Here is a 20,215-nt window from a genome sequence, read left to right as displayed (position 1 = left end):
AGAGAGTTAGATAGAGCTCTTATAGATAGCGGGGTCAAGGGATATAGGGAGAGGGGAGGAACGGGGTACTGATTGTGTATGATCAGCCATGATCACAGTGAATGGTGGTGCTGGCTAGAAGGGCCAAAAGGCCTACTCCTGCACCTACTGTCTATTGTCTATTGTGAGATTGCCCTGAAATAAGGGAATTAAGACCGGGGACCAGGACTGTGTTAGACAACGTTGTTCCTTACCGGTGGTGACCAGTGTTCCCGAGTTCGAGTAAGAACAGGTCAGAAACTGGGAGAAGGGACAGGGAACACTGAAATTTTAAATTGAGTTAAAATAAATTGATCCTTTTTGGACCCAGATGTTCGTTGTCATAATTGGCTGATTATACAAGCCGATAACTGGGGTGTGGGAATATATTAACACCTGTTAAGTAAGATTTAAGATTGAAAAAGATGAGTAACCGCCCTGGTAGGCTGGCTGCCCCTTCGAAAGGTAAACAGTCGAGAATAGTGCCTCAGGAGCGATGCCTGAGTTGTCCAGAAAATCGTAAAATACAAGAGGGCAAATTTTTGGGTGACCCGCAGGTTCCCCCCGGGATCACTCGCTGATAAGGTTTTGTTGGAACCAGTGGACAGCAGGTATTTGGTTACATTTTCTAGTGATTTGTATGGTTGGAATTAAGGGGATTGGCCTTATGGAGGTTTTTGACCTGGTAAAAATAAAATATTGGAAGCAGACGACTGATTCAGGTAGTGGGGATCCCACTTGGTACCTTGATTATATGATGTGGTGTTTTAACAAATGGGAATAAGTGGCCAAACAGCACCAACAACCTAAAACCTCAGAAAGAAGCTACTTCTAACGAAAAACCCAGGACACAGACGGCTGCGGTTACAGGACCCGCCAACAGTCTGCACCCACAGTTACTGGCTCCTTTGGCTCCTAACACTCCTCCGTGTGATCTACCTCAAGACCTCTAGGAGGTCATTGAAGTAGCTGCAGCCACCCACCGATTCTACGTTGCCAATTGTTTCCACGCTAAGGGTCCGGAATGGAACTGTTCCCTGAATTAACACCTTTTAGAAGGCAACAGACAACAAAATCAAAGGAAATAAGAGCTGAGGCAACAGATAGCTCTACTGGGGAGATATTGGTCCATTTCCCCAAACAATGGTGGGAGAAATCCCAATTCTAAACCCTGGACCTCAGCTGAGGTACGGAACATGGTTCGCGCTGACTCTGACCTGTTAACAAAACCAGTGGCGTTCCATAATTGGCTCACACTGTCTTGCCAAATTTTCCAGCCCCTGGCAGTTCTGTGATATCTGTCTCTGTAGCTGACGTCAGACCATCTTTGCTGTACCTGGTAGGGCTCCCAAAACCTGTGTCAACCAACAGGTGGGAGTGTCAAGGACATCTTTAATCTCTCACTGCTGTAATCAAAGGTACCCAGCTGCTTCAAAAAGGCATCATTCATACTGGTGCCCAAGAATAAAAGAGTGAGCCGCCTCAGCAACCATCACTCACTTGCACTCACATCTACTCTGGTGAATAGCATGGAACGGTTAATGACTAGAATTGACTCCTGCCATCTCCCTGGCTCTCCACTCGGGTTTGGACCACCTGGACATCAGTGATACCCATGTCAGGCTGTCTATTGATTATAGCTCCATCATCTCCTCAGAACTAATCAACAAACTCCAAAACCCGGGCCTCTGCATCTCCCTCTGCAACCAGATCCTGGAGTTGCTCATCAGGAGATCACAGTCAGTGTGGAAAAGAAGCATCATCTCCTCTTTGTTCACAATCAATACTGGTACACCTCAAAAATGTGAGCTTAGCCCACTGTTCTAATTTCTCTAACCCTAACTGTAACCCTAACCCATGACTGTGTGGCTGGTAATAACTCAACTGCAATCTAAGATTTCACCAATGACACAACGGTTGTTGGCAGAATCTCAGACAGTGATGAGGAGGTGTACAGGAGTGGAGTGAGACAGATCAGCTGGTTGAATGATGTTGTCACAACAACCTTGCACTCAACATCAGTAAGACCAATAAATTGATTGTGGATTTCTGGAGGAGAAAGTCAAAGGAAGACACCCCAGTCTTCATTGAGGGATCAGCAATATAAAGTAGTGAGGAGTTACAATTTCCTGGGCATCAACATCTTTGAAGATCTATCCTAGGCCCAACAGCAAATTTCAAAGAGGGCATTAAAATGGCTCGATTTCATTGGGAGTTTGACAAAATTTGGTATGTCACCAAAAACTCAAGCAGATTTCTACAGATGAACTGTGGAGGGCATGATCAGCTGCATCATTGTCTGGTATGAAGGGGGAAAACATGCGAAAAATCTGCTGAGCATCGGAAACTCAGCCAGCTCCATCATGCGTACGAACCTCCCAGGCAATAACGACATCAAAAGAAGCTGCCTCAAAAAGGGGGCGGCGTTCATTCAGGATCCCCACCACCCAGAACATGCCCTCATCTCATTACTACCATCAAAGAGGTGGTATAGGAACCTGAAGACACATAACTCAATATCTTAGGAACAGCTTTCCCCCTCTGCCTTCAAATTTCTGAACAAATCATGAACTCTGAATTTTGAGGATGTAACGAAACACATTGATGAAGGTAGAGCAGTAGATGTAGAGCATATGGATTTCATCAAGGCATTTGATAAGGTACCCATGCAAGGCGTACTGAGAAAGTAAGGAGGCATGGGATTCAAGGGGACCTTGCTTTGTGGATCCAGAACTGAACTGCCTTCAGAAGGCAAAGAGTGGCTGTAGACGGGTTATATTCAGTATGGAGGTCGGTGACCAGTGGTGTGCCTCTGGGATCCGTTCTGGGACCCCTTCTCTTCATGATTTTTATAAATTACCCGGATGAGTGAGTGGAAGGATGGTCAGTTAATTTGCTGATGACACAAAGGTTGGAGGTGTTGTGGATAGTGTGGAGGGCTATCAGAGATTACAGCGGGACATCGATAGGATGCAAAACTGGTCTGAGAAGTGGCAGATGGAATTCAACCCAGAAAAGTGTGAGGTGGTTCATTTTGGTAGGTCAAATATGATGGCAGAATATAGTATTAATGGTAAGACTCTTGGCTGTGTGGAGGATCAGAGGAATCTTGGGGTCTGAGTCCATAGGCCACTCAAAGCTGCTGTGTGTTGACTCTGTGGTGAAGAAAGCATACGGTGTATTGGCCTTCGTCAGTCGTGCGATTGAGTTTAAGAGCCAAGAGGTGATGTCACAGCTTTATAGGATACAGGTCAGACCCGACTTGGAGTACTGTGCTCAGTTCTGGTCACCTCACTACAGGAAGGATATGGAAACTATAGAAAGGGTGCGGAGGAGATTTACAAGGATACACGTACAACAAGCTGGAGGAACTCAACAGATCGGGCAGCATCCGTGGAAACGAGCAGTCAACATTTCGGGCCGAGACCCTTCATCAGGATGTCAGGAGAGTTACAAGGTTGTTGCCTGGATTGGGGAGCATGCCTTATGAGAATAGGTTGAGTGAACTCGGCCTTTTCTCCTTGGAGCAACGGAGGATAAGAGGTGACCTGATAGAGGTGTATAAGATGATGAGAGGCATTGATCATGTGGATAGTCAGAGGCTTTTTCCCAGGCTGAAATGACTAACAGGTGAGGATACAGTTTTAAGGTCCTAAGGAGTAAGTACAGAGGAGATGTCAGGGGTAAATATTTTACTCAAAGAGTGGTGAGTGCATGAATTGGGCTCCCGGCAACAATGGTGGAGGTGGATAACGATAGGGTACTTTAAGAGACTCCTGGATAGGTACATGGAGCTCAGCAAATTGAGGGCTAAGCTTCCAAAGTAAGTACCTGCTTAGCACAGCATTGTGGGCTGAAGTGCCTGTATTGTGCTGTAGATTTTCTATGTTAACTCATAGAGTCAGTCCCCTTTCCAATCACCTATCACACATACCCATTACCGTCAGTCTCCTTTCCAAACACCTATCACACACACCCATTACTGTCAGTCCCCTTTCCAATCACTTCTCTCACACACTCATTACCGTCAGTCACATTTCCAACCACTTTCTCACACAATCATTACCATCAGTCCCCTCTCACACATGTCCATTACTGTCAGTCCCTTTTCCCAGTATTTCTTTTAGCCAAAGTTCTAGTCTCTATATCCCTGCTGTATTACAGAGTGGGAGCTCTGAACACAGTTGTTGTCTTCATATCCCTGGGAGACCATGCTGGGAGCACTGTGCACTGATCTGGTCTCCAAATCTCTGGACTGGACCTCACTGGGAACTCTACAGGTATACGTCACTTAACATCCATGATACGTTCTGTGAAATCGGACGTCATGTGATTTGGACGTTGTGCAAACACCGTATTATATACTTTGCCTCTTGATGCTGCTATCACTAGGACTGGTTTTGCTGCATTTGGAAGCTATGATGCACTTTAAAGTAATATTTTTGAAAGAAAATTAAACAGAGAGCTAACGCTACTACACCCAAGAGACGTGGGATACATGAGAATGGTTACGTCCGCTATGTCACTTTCTCCGATAGGGACTACAGACATATTTGCGATCGGACGTTTTCTGAATGGACGTTACACGGTGCACACCTGTATACAGTTCTGGTCCCTGCAACACTGAGAGCACCAGATACGTTTTGATGAGGGGTGCTGAGGGACCAAGGAATTCTAAAAATGGGGAGATGCCGACCTGGTGAAGCTGTTATACAGGATAATGTGTAAGCTCAACAGCAAGGTCAGAAGAAACTGAGCTGAGGGATCGCACCCCCCACAGATCAGAGCAGAGCTCTACAGTCCCCTCACATCTGGTCATGGACAACAGCTGATGGGAGGTGGAGTCTCCATGAACACCCTCACTGATGGTGTGACCCAGCATGTGAGTGCCAGAGATAAGACTAATCATTCACATCCATGTTCAGACAGAAGTGCTGAGTGGATTACCTCCCTCAGCTTCCTCCTGAGATCCTCCATCACGGAAACCGGTTTCCAGACAATTCAGTTCATTCCCTGTGATATCAAAGTACTGGATACAGCAACGGCTATGGGCCCAGACTACACCAAGGTGTGTTACTGAAGACCTGTGTTACAGAACTAGGTGGATCTCTGTCTGACCTGTTCCAGTACAGATACAGCATGCACCGAAATGAGGTTTTCTCATGTCCAGTCCTGTCCTCAACCGTGGTCTGATCCCAGAGAGACCACCTGCTTTTAGTCTTGGGGGAGCTGGACAGGAGGAAAAAGAGGTAGAGGTGGATGCAACATCTTTGACAGAATCTCTGCATCCCTCAAGGAAGGAGAAGGTGCCCTTTGTCCGAGGTGGAGGTTTTCCTGAGGTGCAGGGTCCACGTGTTGGGGGTATTGCCTATTGGAGGGTGCCGCCTTCTTCCCCTGTCATGGCCACAGTCCAAAGGAGGACACCGTCCCTAAGAGAAGGGACCGGGGAGACTCCCGGGATACAAACTCCTCTGTGGATCAGGGTGATGCAACCATGATTCATTTGAGAGGTGTCCACTATTTAAAGTTCCATCGACAATGGCAATTATCTCATCCTCCGGGGGAATTTCAGCTCCGCCACTGGTACACAGTGGCCGCTATGTGTACCTGTCAATGTCTCTGCAGATACTGACAGAATACTCCAACCAACACTCCCAAACTCTCCCCCTCTGTCCCCAAGAATGAATGTCTTGGACACCGACAAGCAGTCAGCGGGATTCAGTAAAGAGTGGAATGGCCAGGATCTACCGTCACCCATTAATTAGGGACATTTCAGGAACTGGTGAAACCCAGACCCCTTTGCAGTGTCTCACTTACCGTCCACCTCCAGTCGCACTGTCACCTTAGATTCAGCTCCAGAACCTACAGCGACATACACCTCATAATCACGGGCATCCTCTCTCCGCAGATCACGGATTTCCAGGCTGAAGTTCCCGGGATGAAGAGTTATCCGTTGCTTGTACTCCTCAGGACCGAAGTAGGAAATGTTGCCACTTACACTCTCTGCTATTCTGGTTCCGTTTGATCTCCACACCACCTGAGAAACACCCTGCCAAGGTGTGATCCCAACAGGTAAGAAGACCTTCATTCCCCGAGTTCCTTTCACAGTCCCCGCCCAGTCTGAGGAGACAAGAGGAGACAGTCAGCAGGTGCGCTTAGTAACTGGAGCAGGAATCAGAGTTGGGTGGGTTCTGAATGAGGACACAGTTTCAGAATAAAGGACCACCATTTCAGACAGAGATGAGGAATGATTTCCCTATCTCCAAAAGGACAGGAATCTATGCAATTTTCTCCCCAAAAGAGTTGTGGAGGCGGAGTCACTGTATTCAAGACTGAGACAGTGATTTGATGTGGAGAGGAGTTGGGGAAGGCATGGGAACAGGCAGGGAAGTGGAATTGAGATCAAGATCAGCCCAACCCTGATCTCAGTGAGCGGGAAGCAGGGTTGTGGGTCTTTAAGGCCTCTAACTGTTCTTTGGATAGAAATGTAGATGGGAAGGTTAGCCTGTTTGTAGATGAGATAAAGATTGGTGGTGCTGTGCCTGGTAGAAAGAAGTGCCAATAGATGCAATTAGACATGACTCAGATGGAGACAATAGTGGGGAAATGTCGCTGCATATTGATAGGGTGTTAAAGAAGAGCACTGGCTTAGTCAAGGTAATGAGCTCAAAAGTTAGGAAGTTATACTGCATCTTTAAAATCTCCAGCTTGGAGATCTGCAGTATTGCTTTCTGTTCCAGCCATTTCACTGTAGGAAGTATGTGAAGGCTCTGGAGAGGGCGCAGACATTTAACATCCAAGTGCCTGGTTTAGAGGGCGCATGCTATAAGGAAATTCTGGACAAACTTGGATTGTTTCCTCAGGAGTGGCAGAAGCTAAGGGAAGATCTGATAGAGGTTTATCAGATTATGTGAGGCATAGATAGACAGACAGTATCTATTTTCCCAGGTCTGGAATGTTCAAAACCACAGTACACACATTTAAGATGAGAGGGGCTAAGTTGAAAGGAGATGTGAGGCAAGTATTTTTACACTGAGGGTGGGAGGTGGGTGGTGGGTGCCAGGAACGTGCTGCCCGTGGTGGAGATGTTTAGATAGGCACATGAACATGAGGGAAATTGAAGGGTACGGACAACGTGTAAGCAGAAGGAACTAGTTTAGTTGGGCATTTGGTTACTAATTTAATTCGTTAAGCATAACATAATGGGACAAAGTGCCTGTCCCTGCGCTGTACTGTTTGCTGTTCTAAGATGTCTTAGATGACGAAGTCAGGAACAGGAAGGGAGCAGTTATTCTATTGGGGTATTCTATAGGCCCCTTGGTAGCAGCAGAGATCCCGAGGAGCAGATTGGGAGGCAGATTTTGGAAAGGTGCAAAAATAACACGGTTGTTATCATGGGTGATTTTAACTTCCCTAATATTGATTGGCACCTGATTAGTTCCAAGGGTTTAGATGGGCAGAGTTTGTTAAGTGTGTCGAGGACGGATTCCTGTCACAGTATGTTGACAGGCCGACTAGGGGTAATGTCTGACTTGGTAACGAACCAGGTCAGGTCACAGATCTCTCAGTGGGTGAGCATCTGGGGAACAGTGACAACTGCTCCCTGGCATTTAGCATTATCATGGAAAAGGTAGAATCAGAGAGGACAGGAAAATTTTTAATTGGGGAAGGGCAAATTATGAGGCTATAAGGCTAGAACTTGTGGGTGTAAATTGGGATGATATTTTTGCAGGGAAATGTACTATGGACATGTGGTTGATGTTTAAGGATCTCTTGCAGGATGATAGGATAAATTTGTCCAGGTGAGGAAGATAAAGAATGGTAGGGTGAAGGAACCATGGGTGACAGGGGAAGTGGAAAATCTAGTCAGGTGGAAGAAGGCAGCATACATGAGGTTTAGGAAACAAGGATCAGATGGGTTTATTGAGGAATATAAGGTAGCAAGAAAGGAGGTTAAGAAGGGGCTGAGAAGAGCAAGAAGGGGGCACGAGAAGGCCTGGGTGAGTAGGGTAAGGGAAAACCCCAAGTGATTCTTCAATTATGTGAAGAATAAAAGGATGACAGGAGTGGAGGTAGGACCGATTAGAGATAAAGGTGGGAAGATGTGCCTGGAGGTTGTGGAAGTGAGCGAGGTCCTCAATGAATACTTCTCTTTGTTCTTCACCAACAAGAGGGAACTTGATAACGGTGAGGACAATATGAGTGAAGTTGATGTTCTGGAGCATGTTGATATTAAAGGAGAGGAGGTGTCGGAGTTGTTAAAATACATTAGGACGGATAAGTCCCCGGGAACTGACTGAATATTCCCCAGGCTGCTCCACGAGGCGAGGGAACAAATTGCTGAGCCTCTGGCTAGGATCTTTATGTCCTCATTGTCTTTGGGAATGGTACCGGAGGATTGGAGGGAGGCAAATGTTGTCCCCTTGCTCAAAAAAGGTAGTAGGGATAGTCTGGGTAATTACAGACTAGTGAGCCTTACACCTGTGGTGGGAAAGCTGTTGGAAAAGATTCTTAGAGATAGGATCTATGGGCATTTAGAGAATCATGGTCTGATCAGGGACAGTCAGCATGGCTGTGCAAAGGGCAGATCGTGTCTAACAAGCCTGATAGAGTTCTTTGAGGAGGTGACCAGGCATATAGATGAGGGTACTGCAGTGGATGTGATCTACATGGATTTTAGTAAGGCATTTGACAAGGTTCCACACGACAGGCTTATTCAGAACGTCAGAAGGCATGGGATCCAGGGAAGTTTGGCCAGGTGGATTCAGAATTGGCTTGCTTGCAGAAGGCAGAGGGTCGTGGTGGAGGGAGTACATTCAGATTGGAGGGTTGTGACTAGTGGTGTCCCACAAGGATCTGTTCTGGGACCTCTACTTTTCGTGATTTTTACTAACGACCTGGATATGGGGGTAGAAGGGTGGGATGGCAAGTTTGCAGATGACAGAAAGGTTGGTGGTGTTGTAGATAGTGTAGAGGATTGTCGAAGATTGCAGAGAGACATTGATAGGATGCAGAAGTGGGCTGAGAAGTGGCAGATGGAGTTCAACCAGAATAAGTGTGAGGTGGTACACTTTGGAAGGACAAACTCCAAGGCAGAGTACAAAGTAAATGGTAGGATACTTGGTCGTGTGGAGGAGCAGAGGGATCTGGGGGTACATGTCCACAGATCCCTGTAAGTTGCCTCACAGGTAGATCGGGTAGTTAAGAAAGCTTATGGGGTGTTAGCTTTCATAAGTCGAGGGATAGAGTTTAAGAGTTGCGATGTAATGATGCAGCTCTATAAAACTCTAGTTAGGCCACACTTGGGGTACTGTGTCCAGTTCTGGTCGCCTCACTATAGGAAGGACGTGGAAGCATTGTAAAGGGGACAGAGATTTACCAGGATGCTGCCTGGTTTAGATAGTATGGATTATGATCAGAGATTAAGGGAGCTAGGGCTTTACTCTTTAGAGAGGAGGAGGATGAGAGGAGACATGATAGAGGTGTAAAAGATATTAAGAGGAATAGATAGAGTGGACAGCCAGCGCCTCTTCCCCAGGGCACCACTGCTCAGTACAAGAGGACATTGCTTTAAGGTAAGAGGAGGGAAGTTCAAGGGCGATATTAGAGGAAGACTTCTTTTTCACTCAGAGAGTGGTTGGTGCGTGGAATGCACTGCCTGAGCCAGTGCTGGACGGAGATACACTAGTGAAGTTTAAGAGACTAATAAGGTGTATGGAGGAATTTAAGGTGAGGGGAGGTTATATGGGAGGCAGGGTTTGAGGGTCGGCACAACATTGTGGGCCAAACGGCCTGTAATGTGCTGCACTATTCTATGTTCTGAGGCAACAAAGTAACAGAAGGCCAGGAGCAACTGGTTGAGGCTGGTGGGCATGATGAATGGACAAGGGCTGTGGAGGAGAGCTGCGATAAAATAAGAATACAAGTGAAGAATTGGAGAAGAAAGAAAGGTGCAGGCTTGCCACCTCTTACACATGCCCATTACAGTGAGTCCGCTTTCCAATCACCTCTCACACACACCCATTTTGTCAGTCCCCTTTGCAATCACCTCTTACACTTCCATTACTGTCAGTCCCCTTCCCAAACCTCTCACACACACCCATTACTGTCAATCCCCTTTCCAATCCTCTCACACACACCCATTACTGTCAATCACCTTTCCAATCCTCTCACACACTCCCATTATCGTCAGTCCCCTTTCCAAACCTCTCACACACATCCATTAACGTCAGTCCCCTTTCCGATCACTTCTCACACACCCATTACCATCCGTCCCCTTTCCAATCACCTCCTACTCACTCCGATTACTGTCAGTCCCCTTTCCAATCACCTCTTTCACACACACATTATCGTCAGTCCCCATTCCAATCACCTCTCGCACACCCATTACCATTAGTCCCCTTTCCAAACCTATCACACACACCCATTACCGTCAGTCCCCTTTCCAATCACTTCTCACACATACCCATTACTGTGAGTCCCATTCTGAGCATTTCTCACTTCCCACTGTCGTCAGTCCTCTTTCCCAGTATTTCCTACACAACCACGTTTTGGTCTCATTGCTGGATTTCACCAGGCTGGACTGATGGCAAGGCATCTGGGCTCTTGATTCTTCTGCAATGGCAGCACTCTTTTCATCTCCATCGATTATGGCAATTATCTCATCCTCTGGGGAAATTTCAGCTCCACCATTGGTACACAGTGGCCACTGGGTATACCTGTCATTGTCACTGCAGATAATCAGACAGTATACTCCAACCAACACTACCAAACTCTCCCCCTCTATTTCAAGAATGAATATCTTGGACATGGACAATCAGTCAGTGGGGTTCAGTAAAGAGTGGAATGACCAGGATCTGCCGTCACCCATTAATTAGGGATGTTTCAGGAACTGGTGAAACCCAGGCCCCTTTGCAGTGTCTCACTCACCGTACACTCCCAGTCGCACTCTTGCTTTACAATCGGGGAGAGGGTGGGAACAGGCAGGAATGTGTGCTGAGATAAAGGTCAGACCAACCATGATTTATGTGAGTGGGGAGTAGCCTCAAGTTGGGTTAAAGGCGTCTAACTGTTCCTTGGACAGAAATGTAGGTGGGAGTGTTGGCACATTTGTAGATGAGATAAAGATTGGTGGTGTTGTGGATGGTGTAGACGAGTGCCAATAGATGTAATTGGACATGGATCACTTGCAGACATGGGTGGGGAAACGTGGCTGCATGTTGATTGGATGGTAAAGAAGGGACTTTACATGCTTGCCCTCATCAGTCGAGACACTGAGTTCAAAACTCAGGAAGTTATGTTGCATCTTTAAAAACTCTGAATGGGCTGCATCTGGAGTATCGGAATCATTTACACACATGAATGTGGAGAGAATAAAGGCATATGGAGCATGAACAGTCAGAAGGGATTAGCTTAACTGGGTTCTATTAGCAATGAGTTTGGCAGCACATCATGAGCTGAGGATCTGTTCCATGAAGTTCCATTCCCCACGTTCTGACGTTCTCCTCCCTCCAATGGGAACCCGTTAAACCTGGGGTGGAGGGGATTTCTCAGCCGGACTTTGCTGAATGAGATTATTGTGAATGTTACGTTACTGTTAGAGTGAGTCAGGAACCATATTGCTGTGTGTGAGTGTGCTGTTGTGTCCGTATACTGTGTCACTCACTGGGACACTATATTCAGTGTAATGAATACACAGGGTCTCACTCACCACAGCACAGCATGAAGACTGAGGAATGAACACCTTGCTGAGCTCAGACCTCAGTCTGGGGAATAAAGAAGCAGTGTCCTGGCAAACAGACAGGACAACAGAGATCGCTGAACATGACAGACCAGGACTTTGAACTGGGGTTACAGAAGTCCCTGTGTAACTGCCCCACTGGTACAGACTGTTCGGCCATCCACCAGTCCCTCCCACTCCTTTGGCCCATCTCCCATACCTCCCTTCCCCATCTGCTCACTTCCTCCAGCCTCGGACAGACCAGGTTCCCCGTTGACAGTTCGATGGTTTACAGTCTCTGGTCCAGTCTCCGAGGATGTGGTGAGTGTGTCCTTCAGCCTCACACTGACTCAGTCACACTACACTGGGATCATGAGCCTAGCTCTGGACATGGGCAGTCAGTGGGGTTCAGAAAATAAAGAAACACACGTGATCTGCCTTAACGCATTAATTAGGGGTGTTTCAGGAACTGATGAAACCCGGGCCCCTCCGTAACGTCTCACTCACCGAACACCTCCAGTCGCATTTCCTTCTGAGTCTGTGCTTCTGAACTTGCTGTAACAGTCACCTCATATTCTTTAGCGTCCTCTCTCTGTAGATCACTGATTTCCAGACTGAAGCTCCTGGGATGAAGAGTTATCCGTCGCTTGTACTCCTCAGGACCAAAGTAGAAAATGGTGCCATTTACATATTCTGTTATTCTGGTTCCAACTGATCTCCATACCAAATGAGAAATGTCCAGCCCGGATGTGATCCCAGCAGGTAAGGAGATCCTCTGTCCCCAAGCTCCTTTCACAGTCCCCACTGGGTCTGAGGAGACAAGAGGAGGCAGTCAGCTGGTGACTCAGTGACTGGAGCAGGAATCGGAGTGAGGTGAGTGTAGGGAGGGTGTTTCGCTTCCCGTGGTATCTCGAACAAGGGCACAGTTTCTGAATAAGGAACTATAATTTCAAATGGAGATGAACATCTCCAAGGGTCAGGAATCTATGGAATTTTCTCCCCCAGAGAGCTGCGGAGGCTGAGTCAGTGTATTCAAGGCTGAGATAGAGTTTTGATCTGGAAAGGAGTTGGGGGGGGGGGTGGTGGGGGGAACAGGCAGGAAGGTGGAGCTGAGATCAAGGTCAGACCAACCCTAGTTTTACTGACTGGGAAGTAGGCTTCAGGGGGGCAGAAGCCCTCAAACTGATCCTGGGACAGAAATACAGATGTGAGGGTTAGCATGTTTGTAGATGAGATAAAGATTGCTGGTGTTGTGGATGGTGCAGAGGAGTGCCAGTAGATGAAATTGGCCATGGATCAGATGCAGACATGGGTGGGGAAACGTGGCTGCATGTTGATCGGGTGGTAAAGAAGGGACTTTACATGCTTGCCCTCATCAGTCGAGACACTGAGTTCAAAACTCAGGAAGTTATGTTGCATCTTTAAAAACTCTGAAAGGGCTGCATCTGGAGTATTGCAAGCATTTCCAGCCACCCCGTTAAAGGAAGATCATGGAGGCTTTGCAGAGGGAACAGACATTTACCATCAGGTGCCTGGATTACAGGGCATGTGTGGGAAGAAAAAGTTGGACAAATTTGGGTAGTTTCCTCTGAGTGTCGGAGGTGATACAAGCTTTTGACATTTTTAAGGACACAGATGAAGTAGACAGCCAGTACTTTTTCCCCAGGGGTGGCATAATAGCGTGGCTGTACAGTGCCAGTGAACGAGATTGAATTCCCGCTGCCCGTAAGGAGTTTGTACATTCTCCCCATGACCACATGGGATTCCTCTTTATGCTCTGGTTTCCTCTCACAGTCCAAAGACGTTCTGATTGATAGGTGAATTGGTTGTTATAAATTGTCCTGTGATTGGGCTGGGATTAAACTGGGGGCACAGCTCAAAGGCCCTGAAAGGTTTATTCCTGCTGTATCTCGATAAAATAAAAAAAATCAAATAAAATGTGTCTAATACCAGCGATTGTGCATTTATAGTGACAGGGGTAAATTCAGAGGTGATGTGCGGGACAAGGTTTTCTTTACACAAAGAGTGGTGGGTGACTGAAATGGGCTGCCGGGAGTGGTGGAAGAGGCAAAGGCCAGGGAGATTTTTGAGGGGCTGTCACATACACACATGAATGTGTTGAGAATAAAGGCATATGGAGCACGAACAATCAGAAGGGATTAGCTTAACTGGGTTCCATTAGCAATGAGTTTGGCAGCACATCATGAGCCGAGGATCTGTTCCCATGATGTTCCATTCCCCACGTTCCGACGTTCTCCTCCCTCCAATGGGAACCCGTTAAACCTGGGGTGGAGGGGATTTCTCAGCCGGACGTTGCTGAATGAGATTATTGTGAATGTTATATTACTGTTAGAGTGAGTCAGGAACCATATTGCTGTGTGTGAGTGTGCTGTTGTGTCCATGTACTGTGTCACTCACTGGGACACTATATTCAGTGTAATGAATACACAGGGTCTCACTCAGCACAGCACAGCATGAAGACTGAGGAATAAACACCTTGCTGAGCTCAGGTCTGAGGCTAGGTAATTAACAAGCAGTGTCTTGGCAAAATGGGATCCCTGAACATGACGGACCAGGCCTTTGACCTGGGAATACAGTGGGATCTAGTCATCAGTCTCTCCCACCAGGTCAGCCTATCTCCCGTTCCCCCTTCCCAATCTGCTCAATCCCTCCAGCCTCGGAGTCACAAGGCTCCCCATTGACAGTTTGATGCTTCAGCTCTGGGTCCAGCCTGCAGGATGTGGTGAGTGTGTCCCCTAGCCTCACACTGACTCAGCCACACTACACTGGGACCGTGAGCCCAGCTCTGGACATGGGGAGTCTGTGGGGTTCAGTAAACAGTGAACATGCAGGATCTGCTCTCACCCATTAATTGGGGATGTTTCAGGAACTGATGAAACCCGGGCCCCTCCGCAGCATCTCACTCACCGTCCACCTCCAGTCGCATTACTCTCTGAGTCTGTGCTCCTGAATTTGCTGTAACGGTCACCTCATAATCACCAGCGTCCTGTTTCTGTAGATAACGGATTTCCAGACTAAAGTTCCCGGGATGAAAAGTTATCCGTTGCTTGTAGTCCTCAGGTCCGTAATAGTCAATGTTCTTGTTTGAATATGTCACTAGCTTCTTTCTGGGTGATAACAGTCTCCACACAACCTCAGCAATGTCTGGTCCAGCCGGGATCCTAGAAGGTAAGGAGACCGAGCCTCCCTGAGCTCCGTTCACAGTTGTAGGGGAAGCCCCAGTCCCAGCTGAGGAGAGAAGAGGAGACAGTCAGCAGGTGAACTCAATGACTGTAGGTGAACCAGAACCGGGAGGATCGCAGTTACAGAAGCAGGCCATACGGCCCTTCAGCTAGCTTCTGACCCTGAGAGTGTCCCAGCACACAGTGGGGGGTGGGGGGAACAGAGTGAAGACTCTGTACACCTGGCCCTAAGGAAGGAAGCTGCAGCCTGCAGCCAGATATCGATGGTCATGACAGTGGGGCACAGACATGGCAAATGGGATCCAGTCCGGAGAAAAGGTGGTTATGATGTTTAGCGAGAGTGAACACAATGAGGGAATGCAGGAACCACTGTCTACACTGTCCGTTCACCCACTCCCAGTGCACAGGTCATGTACAGAATGGAGCTCGTCCACACTGTCCTTCTGCAGAGGTTGACCGTGGCACTGTTCCTTTCAGCTGACCCTGACAACTGTGAATCCAACAGTGACATTGTTGGATTAGTGTCTAAATTTGTTTCTTTTTATTGAGCTTTTCCTTGAGCTTTCAGCTTTATGTTCAAATAATCACCTCTTTGCGGACTTTTGGTAACTTGCAGTATGTTGGTACTGTATTAGCGTTCTGTAGTTTCTCGTCTGCGGAGCTGAATCGTGATTCAAGTAGTACTCTGCTCTTTCTGTCTGCCAGTATCTGCTCACAGGTTTCTGATGGAAAACCCATCTGACCGGCTTGCAGTATAAAAGAGGAGTTTGTGGTCATGTTACTTTGCAACACACAAAATTCTAGAGGAACTCAGCAAGTCAGACAGCATCGACATAAATGAATAATGGGAAATGAACCTGGCCAGGTGTCAGATCTCTCAGTGGGAGAGCATTTTGGAGATAGTGATCATAATTCTATCTCCTTTACAATCGCATTGGAGAGAGATAGGAACAGACAAGTTAGAAAACCGTTTAATTGGAGTAAGGGGAATTATGAGGCTATCATGCAGGAAATTGGAGGCTTAAATTGGAAACAGATGTTCTCAGGTAAAAGTACGGAAGAAATGTGGCAAATATTCAGGGGATATTTGTTTAGCTCTGTATAGGTATGTTCCAATGAGACAGGAAGTTATGGTAGGGTACAGGAACCGTGGTGTACAAAGGCTGCAATAAATCTAGTCAAGAAGAAAAGCTTACAAAAGGTTCAGAGATCTAGAAGATTATAAGGCTACTAGGAAGGAGCTTAAGAAGGAAATTAGGAGAACCAGAAGGGGCCATGAGAAGGCCTTGGCAGGCAGAATTAAGGAAAACCCCAAGGCATTCTACAAGTATATGAAGACTAAGAGGATCAGATGTGAAAGAATAGGACCTATCAAGTGTGACAGTGGGAAGTGTATATGGAACCGGAGGAAATAGCAGAGGTACTTAATAGTTTGCTTCGGTGTTCGCTATGGAAAAGGATCTTGGTGATTGTAGTGAACACTTGCAGCAGACTGAAAAGCTTGAGCATGTAGATATTAAGAAAGAGGATTTGCTGGAGCTTTTGGAAAGCATCAAGTTGGATAAGTTGATGGGTCCAGACAAAATGTACCCCAGGCTACTGTAGGAGGCGAGGGAGAAGATTGCTGAGCCTCTGGCGATGATCTTTGCATCATCAATGGGGACGGAAAAGGTTCCAGAGGATTGGAGGGTTGCGGATGTTGTTCTTTTATTCAAGAAAGGGAGTAGAGATAGCCCAAGAAATTATAGACCAATGAGTCTTACCTTAGTGGTTGGTAAGTCGATGGACATTGATAGGATGCAAAACTGGGCTGAGAAGTGACAGATGGAGTTCAACCCAGATAAGTGTAAAGTGGTTCATTTTAGTAGGTCAAATATGATGGCAGAATATAGTATTTATGGTAAGACTCTTGGCATTGTGGAGGATCAGAGGGATCTTGGGGTCCAAGTCCATACGACGCTCAAAGCAGCTGCGCAGGTTGACTCTGTGGTTAAGAAGTCGTATGGTGTAGTGGCCTTCACCAATCATGGAATTGAATTTAGGAGCCAAGAGATAATGTTGCAGCTATATAGGACCCTGGTCAAACCCTACTTGGAGTACTGTGCTTAGTTCTGGTCTCCTCACTACAGGAAGGATGTGGAAGCCGTAGAAAGGGTGCACAGGAGATTTACAAGGATGCTGCCTGGATTGGGGAGCATGCCTTATGAGAATAGGTTGAATGAACTCGGCCTTTTCCCCTTGGAGCGAAGGATGACGAGAGATGACCTGATAGAGGTGTACAAGATGATGAGAGGTATTGATCATGTGGATAGTCAGAGGCTTTTTCACAGGGCTGAAATGGTTGCCACAAGAGGACACAGGTTTAAGGTGCTGGGGAGTAGGTACAGAGGAGATGTCAGGGGTAAATTTTTTACTCAGAGAGTGGTGAGTGTGTGGAATGGGCTGTCAGCAACGGTGGTGGAGGCGGATACGATAGGGTCTTTTGAGAGACTTTTAGATAGGCACATGGAGCTCAGTAAAATAGAGGGCTATAGGTAAGCCTAGCAATTTCTAAGGTAGGGATATTTTCGGCACAACTTTGTGGGCCGAAGGGCCTGTATTGTGCTGTAGGTTTTCTATGTTTCTATAAAAAGTGAACATTTTGAGCCACTCTTCATCTTGGAAGGAAGGAGAAACATGTCTGAATAAAAAGGTTGGGGGAGGGGATGAAGAAATAGCCTGAAGATGATAGATGAAGTCAGGTGGGTGGCGAAAGGAAAAGGGCAGGCGAAGAAGGAATCTCATAGGAGAGAACAGAGGACAATGGGAGAAATGGTATGGGGGGGGGGGTATTTCTGTTCTGAAGGGATATCATTGTTTTCTGGGGCTGTGCCCTCTGGTCAAAGAGTCTCCCTGCTATAGGGAACATTCTCTCCATGTCCATCTATCTGGGTCTTTCAATATTCAATAGGCTTCAATGAGATTCCACCAACTCCCCCCCCCCCCCCCCCCACACATCATTCTCAAAATGTCTAGGCCCAGAGCCATCGAACATTAACCCTTTCATCTTCTTGGACCCTTGGCTTCAGGTGGAGCACAGGCCATCAATGACCTCCCATCTCCATCATCCTCCGTTCTGAGGCAGTTTCTCGAGGGTGGACCAACAATGTCCACATCATCTAATTTTGGCCTCGACCTCTCGCCTCCACATGTTAACATAATCAAGCGTCCAAAGGCAGATGGCGTATGAAACAATGAAAACTACATCCTGAATGTCTGTGGTCAGGAAGGTACTAAACAGAATTTTTCTGCAACACCTTCAGCAAGCTGTTGGCACAATATTAAGAGACCAGCAAGCAGGCTTCAGGAAAGATCACTCCTGCACAGACCAGATAGCTACCTTAAGAATAATGATTACAATTGAATGGAAGACTTCTCTCGACATCAACTTTGACAAAACCTTTGCTACCAAGACTGAAACACCAATGGAAACCAATGAAACACCATGGAAAACTGCAGAAATTTGTCAATATTTTTAGGAACTCCTACATGTCATGCAAAGTCATACATGTGGGAAAACTGGCAGAAAGCTTCAATGTCAACACTGGGGTGAAGCTGGGATGTTTGTGTCCTTTCTTGTTCCTGTTGGCAAGAAGCAGGATTGTGAAACAGACAAGTGAGAAATGAAATGGATCCACTGGACTATGTGGCAAATTGATGATTGAGGGTTCGCAGATAACATCACCCTACTGTCTCAATCTAACCAACAGATATAAGAGAGATCAGCACTCTTGACCGCTAACTCCACCATGCTGGGTCTAAGACCAAACATAGATAAAATGGAAGAGATGAAGATAAACTGCACCAGCAATAGACCCATAGTGATGAGAGGTAACACCCTGGAAGAATCATTTCATTCCCAAGATAATTCTCACAAACTTCCTCTGGACCCTCTCAATGCCAGCACATCTTTTATTCGATCAGGGGACCAAAACTCCTCACAGTACAGCAAGTGTGGTCTGACCAGTGATTTCCAAAGCCTCAGCTTTGCATTCTTGATTTTATTTTCTGGTTCTTAAAAAATGATTGCAAACATTGCATTTGTCTTCCTTACCAGCAACTGAACCTGCAAATTAAACATCTGATTTCATATTCTCCCTCACAAACTACAGGGTATGTACTATCAAATTGGAATCAGAATTGGGTATAAGATCACCAGAATATGTCGTGCAATTAGTTAACTCAGTGGCAGCAGGACAATGCGATACACAATAATAGAGAAAAAAAACTGAAATATATACAAAAAAGGATTAAGCTAAATAAGTAGTGCAAAAAAACAAATAAATAGTGAGGTAATGTTCATGGATTCAGTGTCTACTCAGAAATCTGACCGCAGAGGGGAAATAGCTGTTCCTGAATGGTTGAAGGTGTGCCTTTAGGCTTCTGCACCTCCTTCCTCATAGTAACAATGAGAACAGGGCATGTCCTAGGTAATGGGGACATTTCAAAATGGACACCAACTTTTTGATGCATTGCTCCTTTAAGATCTTCTGGATACTATGGAGGCTAGTGCACACAATGGAGCTAACTAAATTTACAACTCCCTGCAGCTTACTTCGATCCTGTCTGGTACAGGTGTCCTCCGCTTTTAAAACATTCGCTTTATGACACTTCGCTGTTACGAAAGACCTACATTAGTTACCTGTTTTCGCTAACACAAGGTATTTTGACTGTTACGAAAAAAGGCAGAGCGCGCCCCGAGCAGCCAAGCTCCTCCCTCGGAACTGCATTCTAGCCGCTATTGCTTAAACACGTGCCTGTGAGCATCTGTGCTTTACGTCAATTTATTTTGTGCATCCGTGAGCAAGATGAGTTCTAAGGTATCGGAAAAGCCTAAAAGAGTTCATAAGAGTGTTCCACTTAGCGTAAAACTAGACATAATTAAGCGTTTTGATCGTGGTAAATGAAGTATGGACGTAGTGAGTTTGGCTAAGGAGCCTGGGTTCACGGAAGTTGACGAAGATGATGTTGAAGAGGTTTTGGCATCCGATGACTAAGAACTGACAGATGAATAGCAGATGCAATTGCAAGAGGAAAGGATAACAATCGAAACCGAACGCAGTAGCGAACGGCCCAAAAGTGCAGTCATCCAGGAACTGAACGTGAAGCAACTGCGTGAGATTTTCGCTGCGTTTGACAACTCTGCAATGATTGCAGAAAAGTATGACTTTAATTTTGAAAGGGTACGTAGGTTTAGGGCAGGTTTGCAGGATGTTTTGAGTGCTTACAAAGAACT

The 20,215-nt window shown here is 46.5% G+C and overlaps 1 protein-coding gene across 1 annotated transcript in view; it reads right to left on the bottom strand.

Moving 5' to 3' along the window:
* The window catches only part of LOC140717395 (T-lymphocyte surface antigen Ly-9-like), a 48,105-nt gene that overhangs the window by 7,078 nt on the left and 20,812 nt on the right, over positions 1-20,215 (bottom strand). The window contains exons 2-4 of the mRNA XM_073030944.1: positions 14,666-14,986; positions 12,245-12,547; positions 5,836-6,138 (exon numbers count right to left, since the gene is read on the bottom strand). Of these exons, the coding sequence (XP_072887045.1) occupies positions 5,836-6,138; positions 12,245-12,547; positions 14,666-14,986 (927 nt within the window). The remainder of the gene's footprint in view (positions 1-5,835; positions 6,139-12,244; positions 12,548-14,665; positions 14,987-20,215) is intronic.

The sequence above is a fragment of the Hemitrygon akajei genome, chromosome 27 (assembly GCF_048418815.1).
Source record: "Hemitrygon akajei chromosome 27, sHemAka1.3, whole genome shotgun sequence".
NCBI lineage: Eukaryota > Metazoa > Chordata > Chondrichthyes > Myliobatiformes > Dasyatidae > Hemitrygon > Hemitrygon akajei.
The sequence above is the reverse complement of the archived record's forward strand: the minus strand, read 5'-3'. Positions and strand labels throughout refer to the sequence as shown.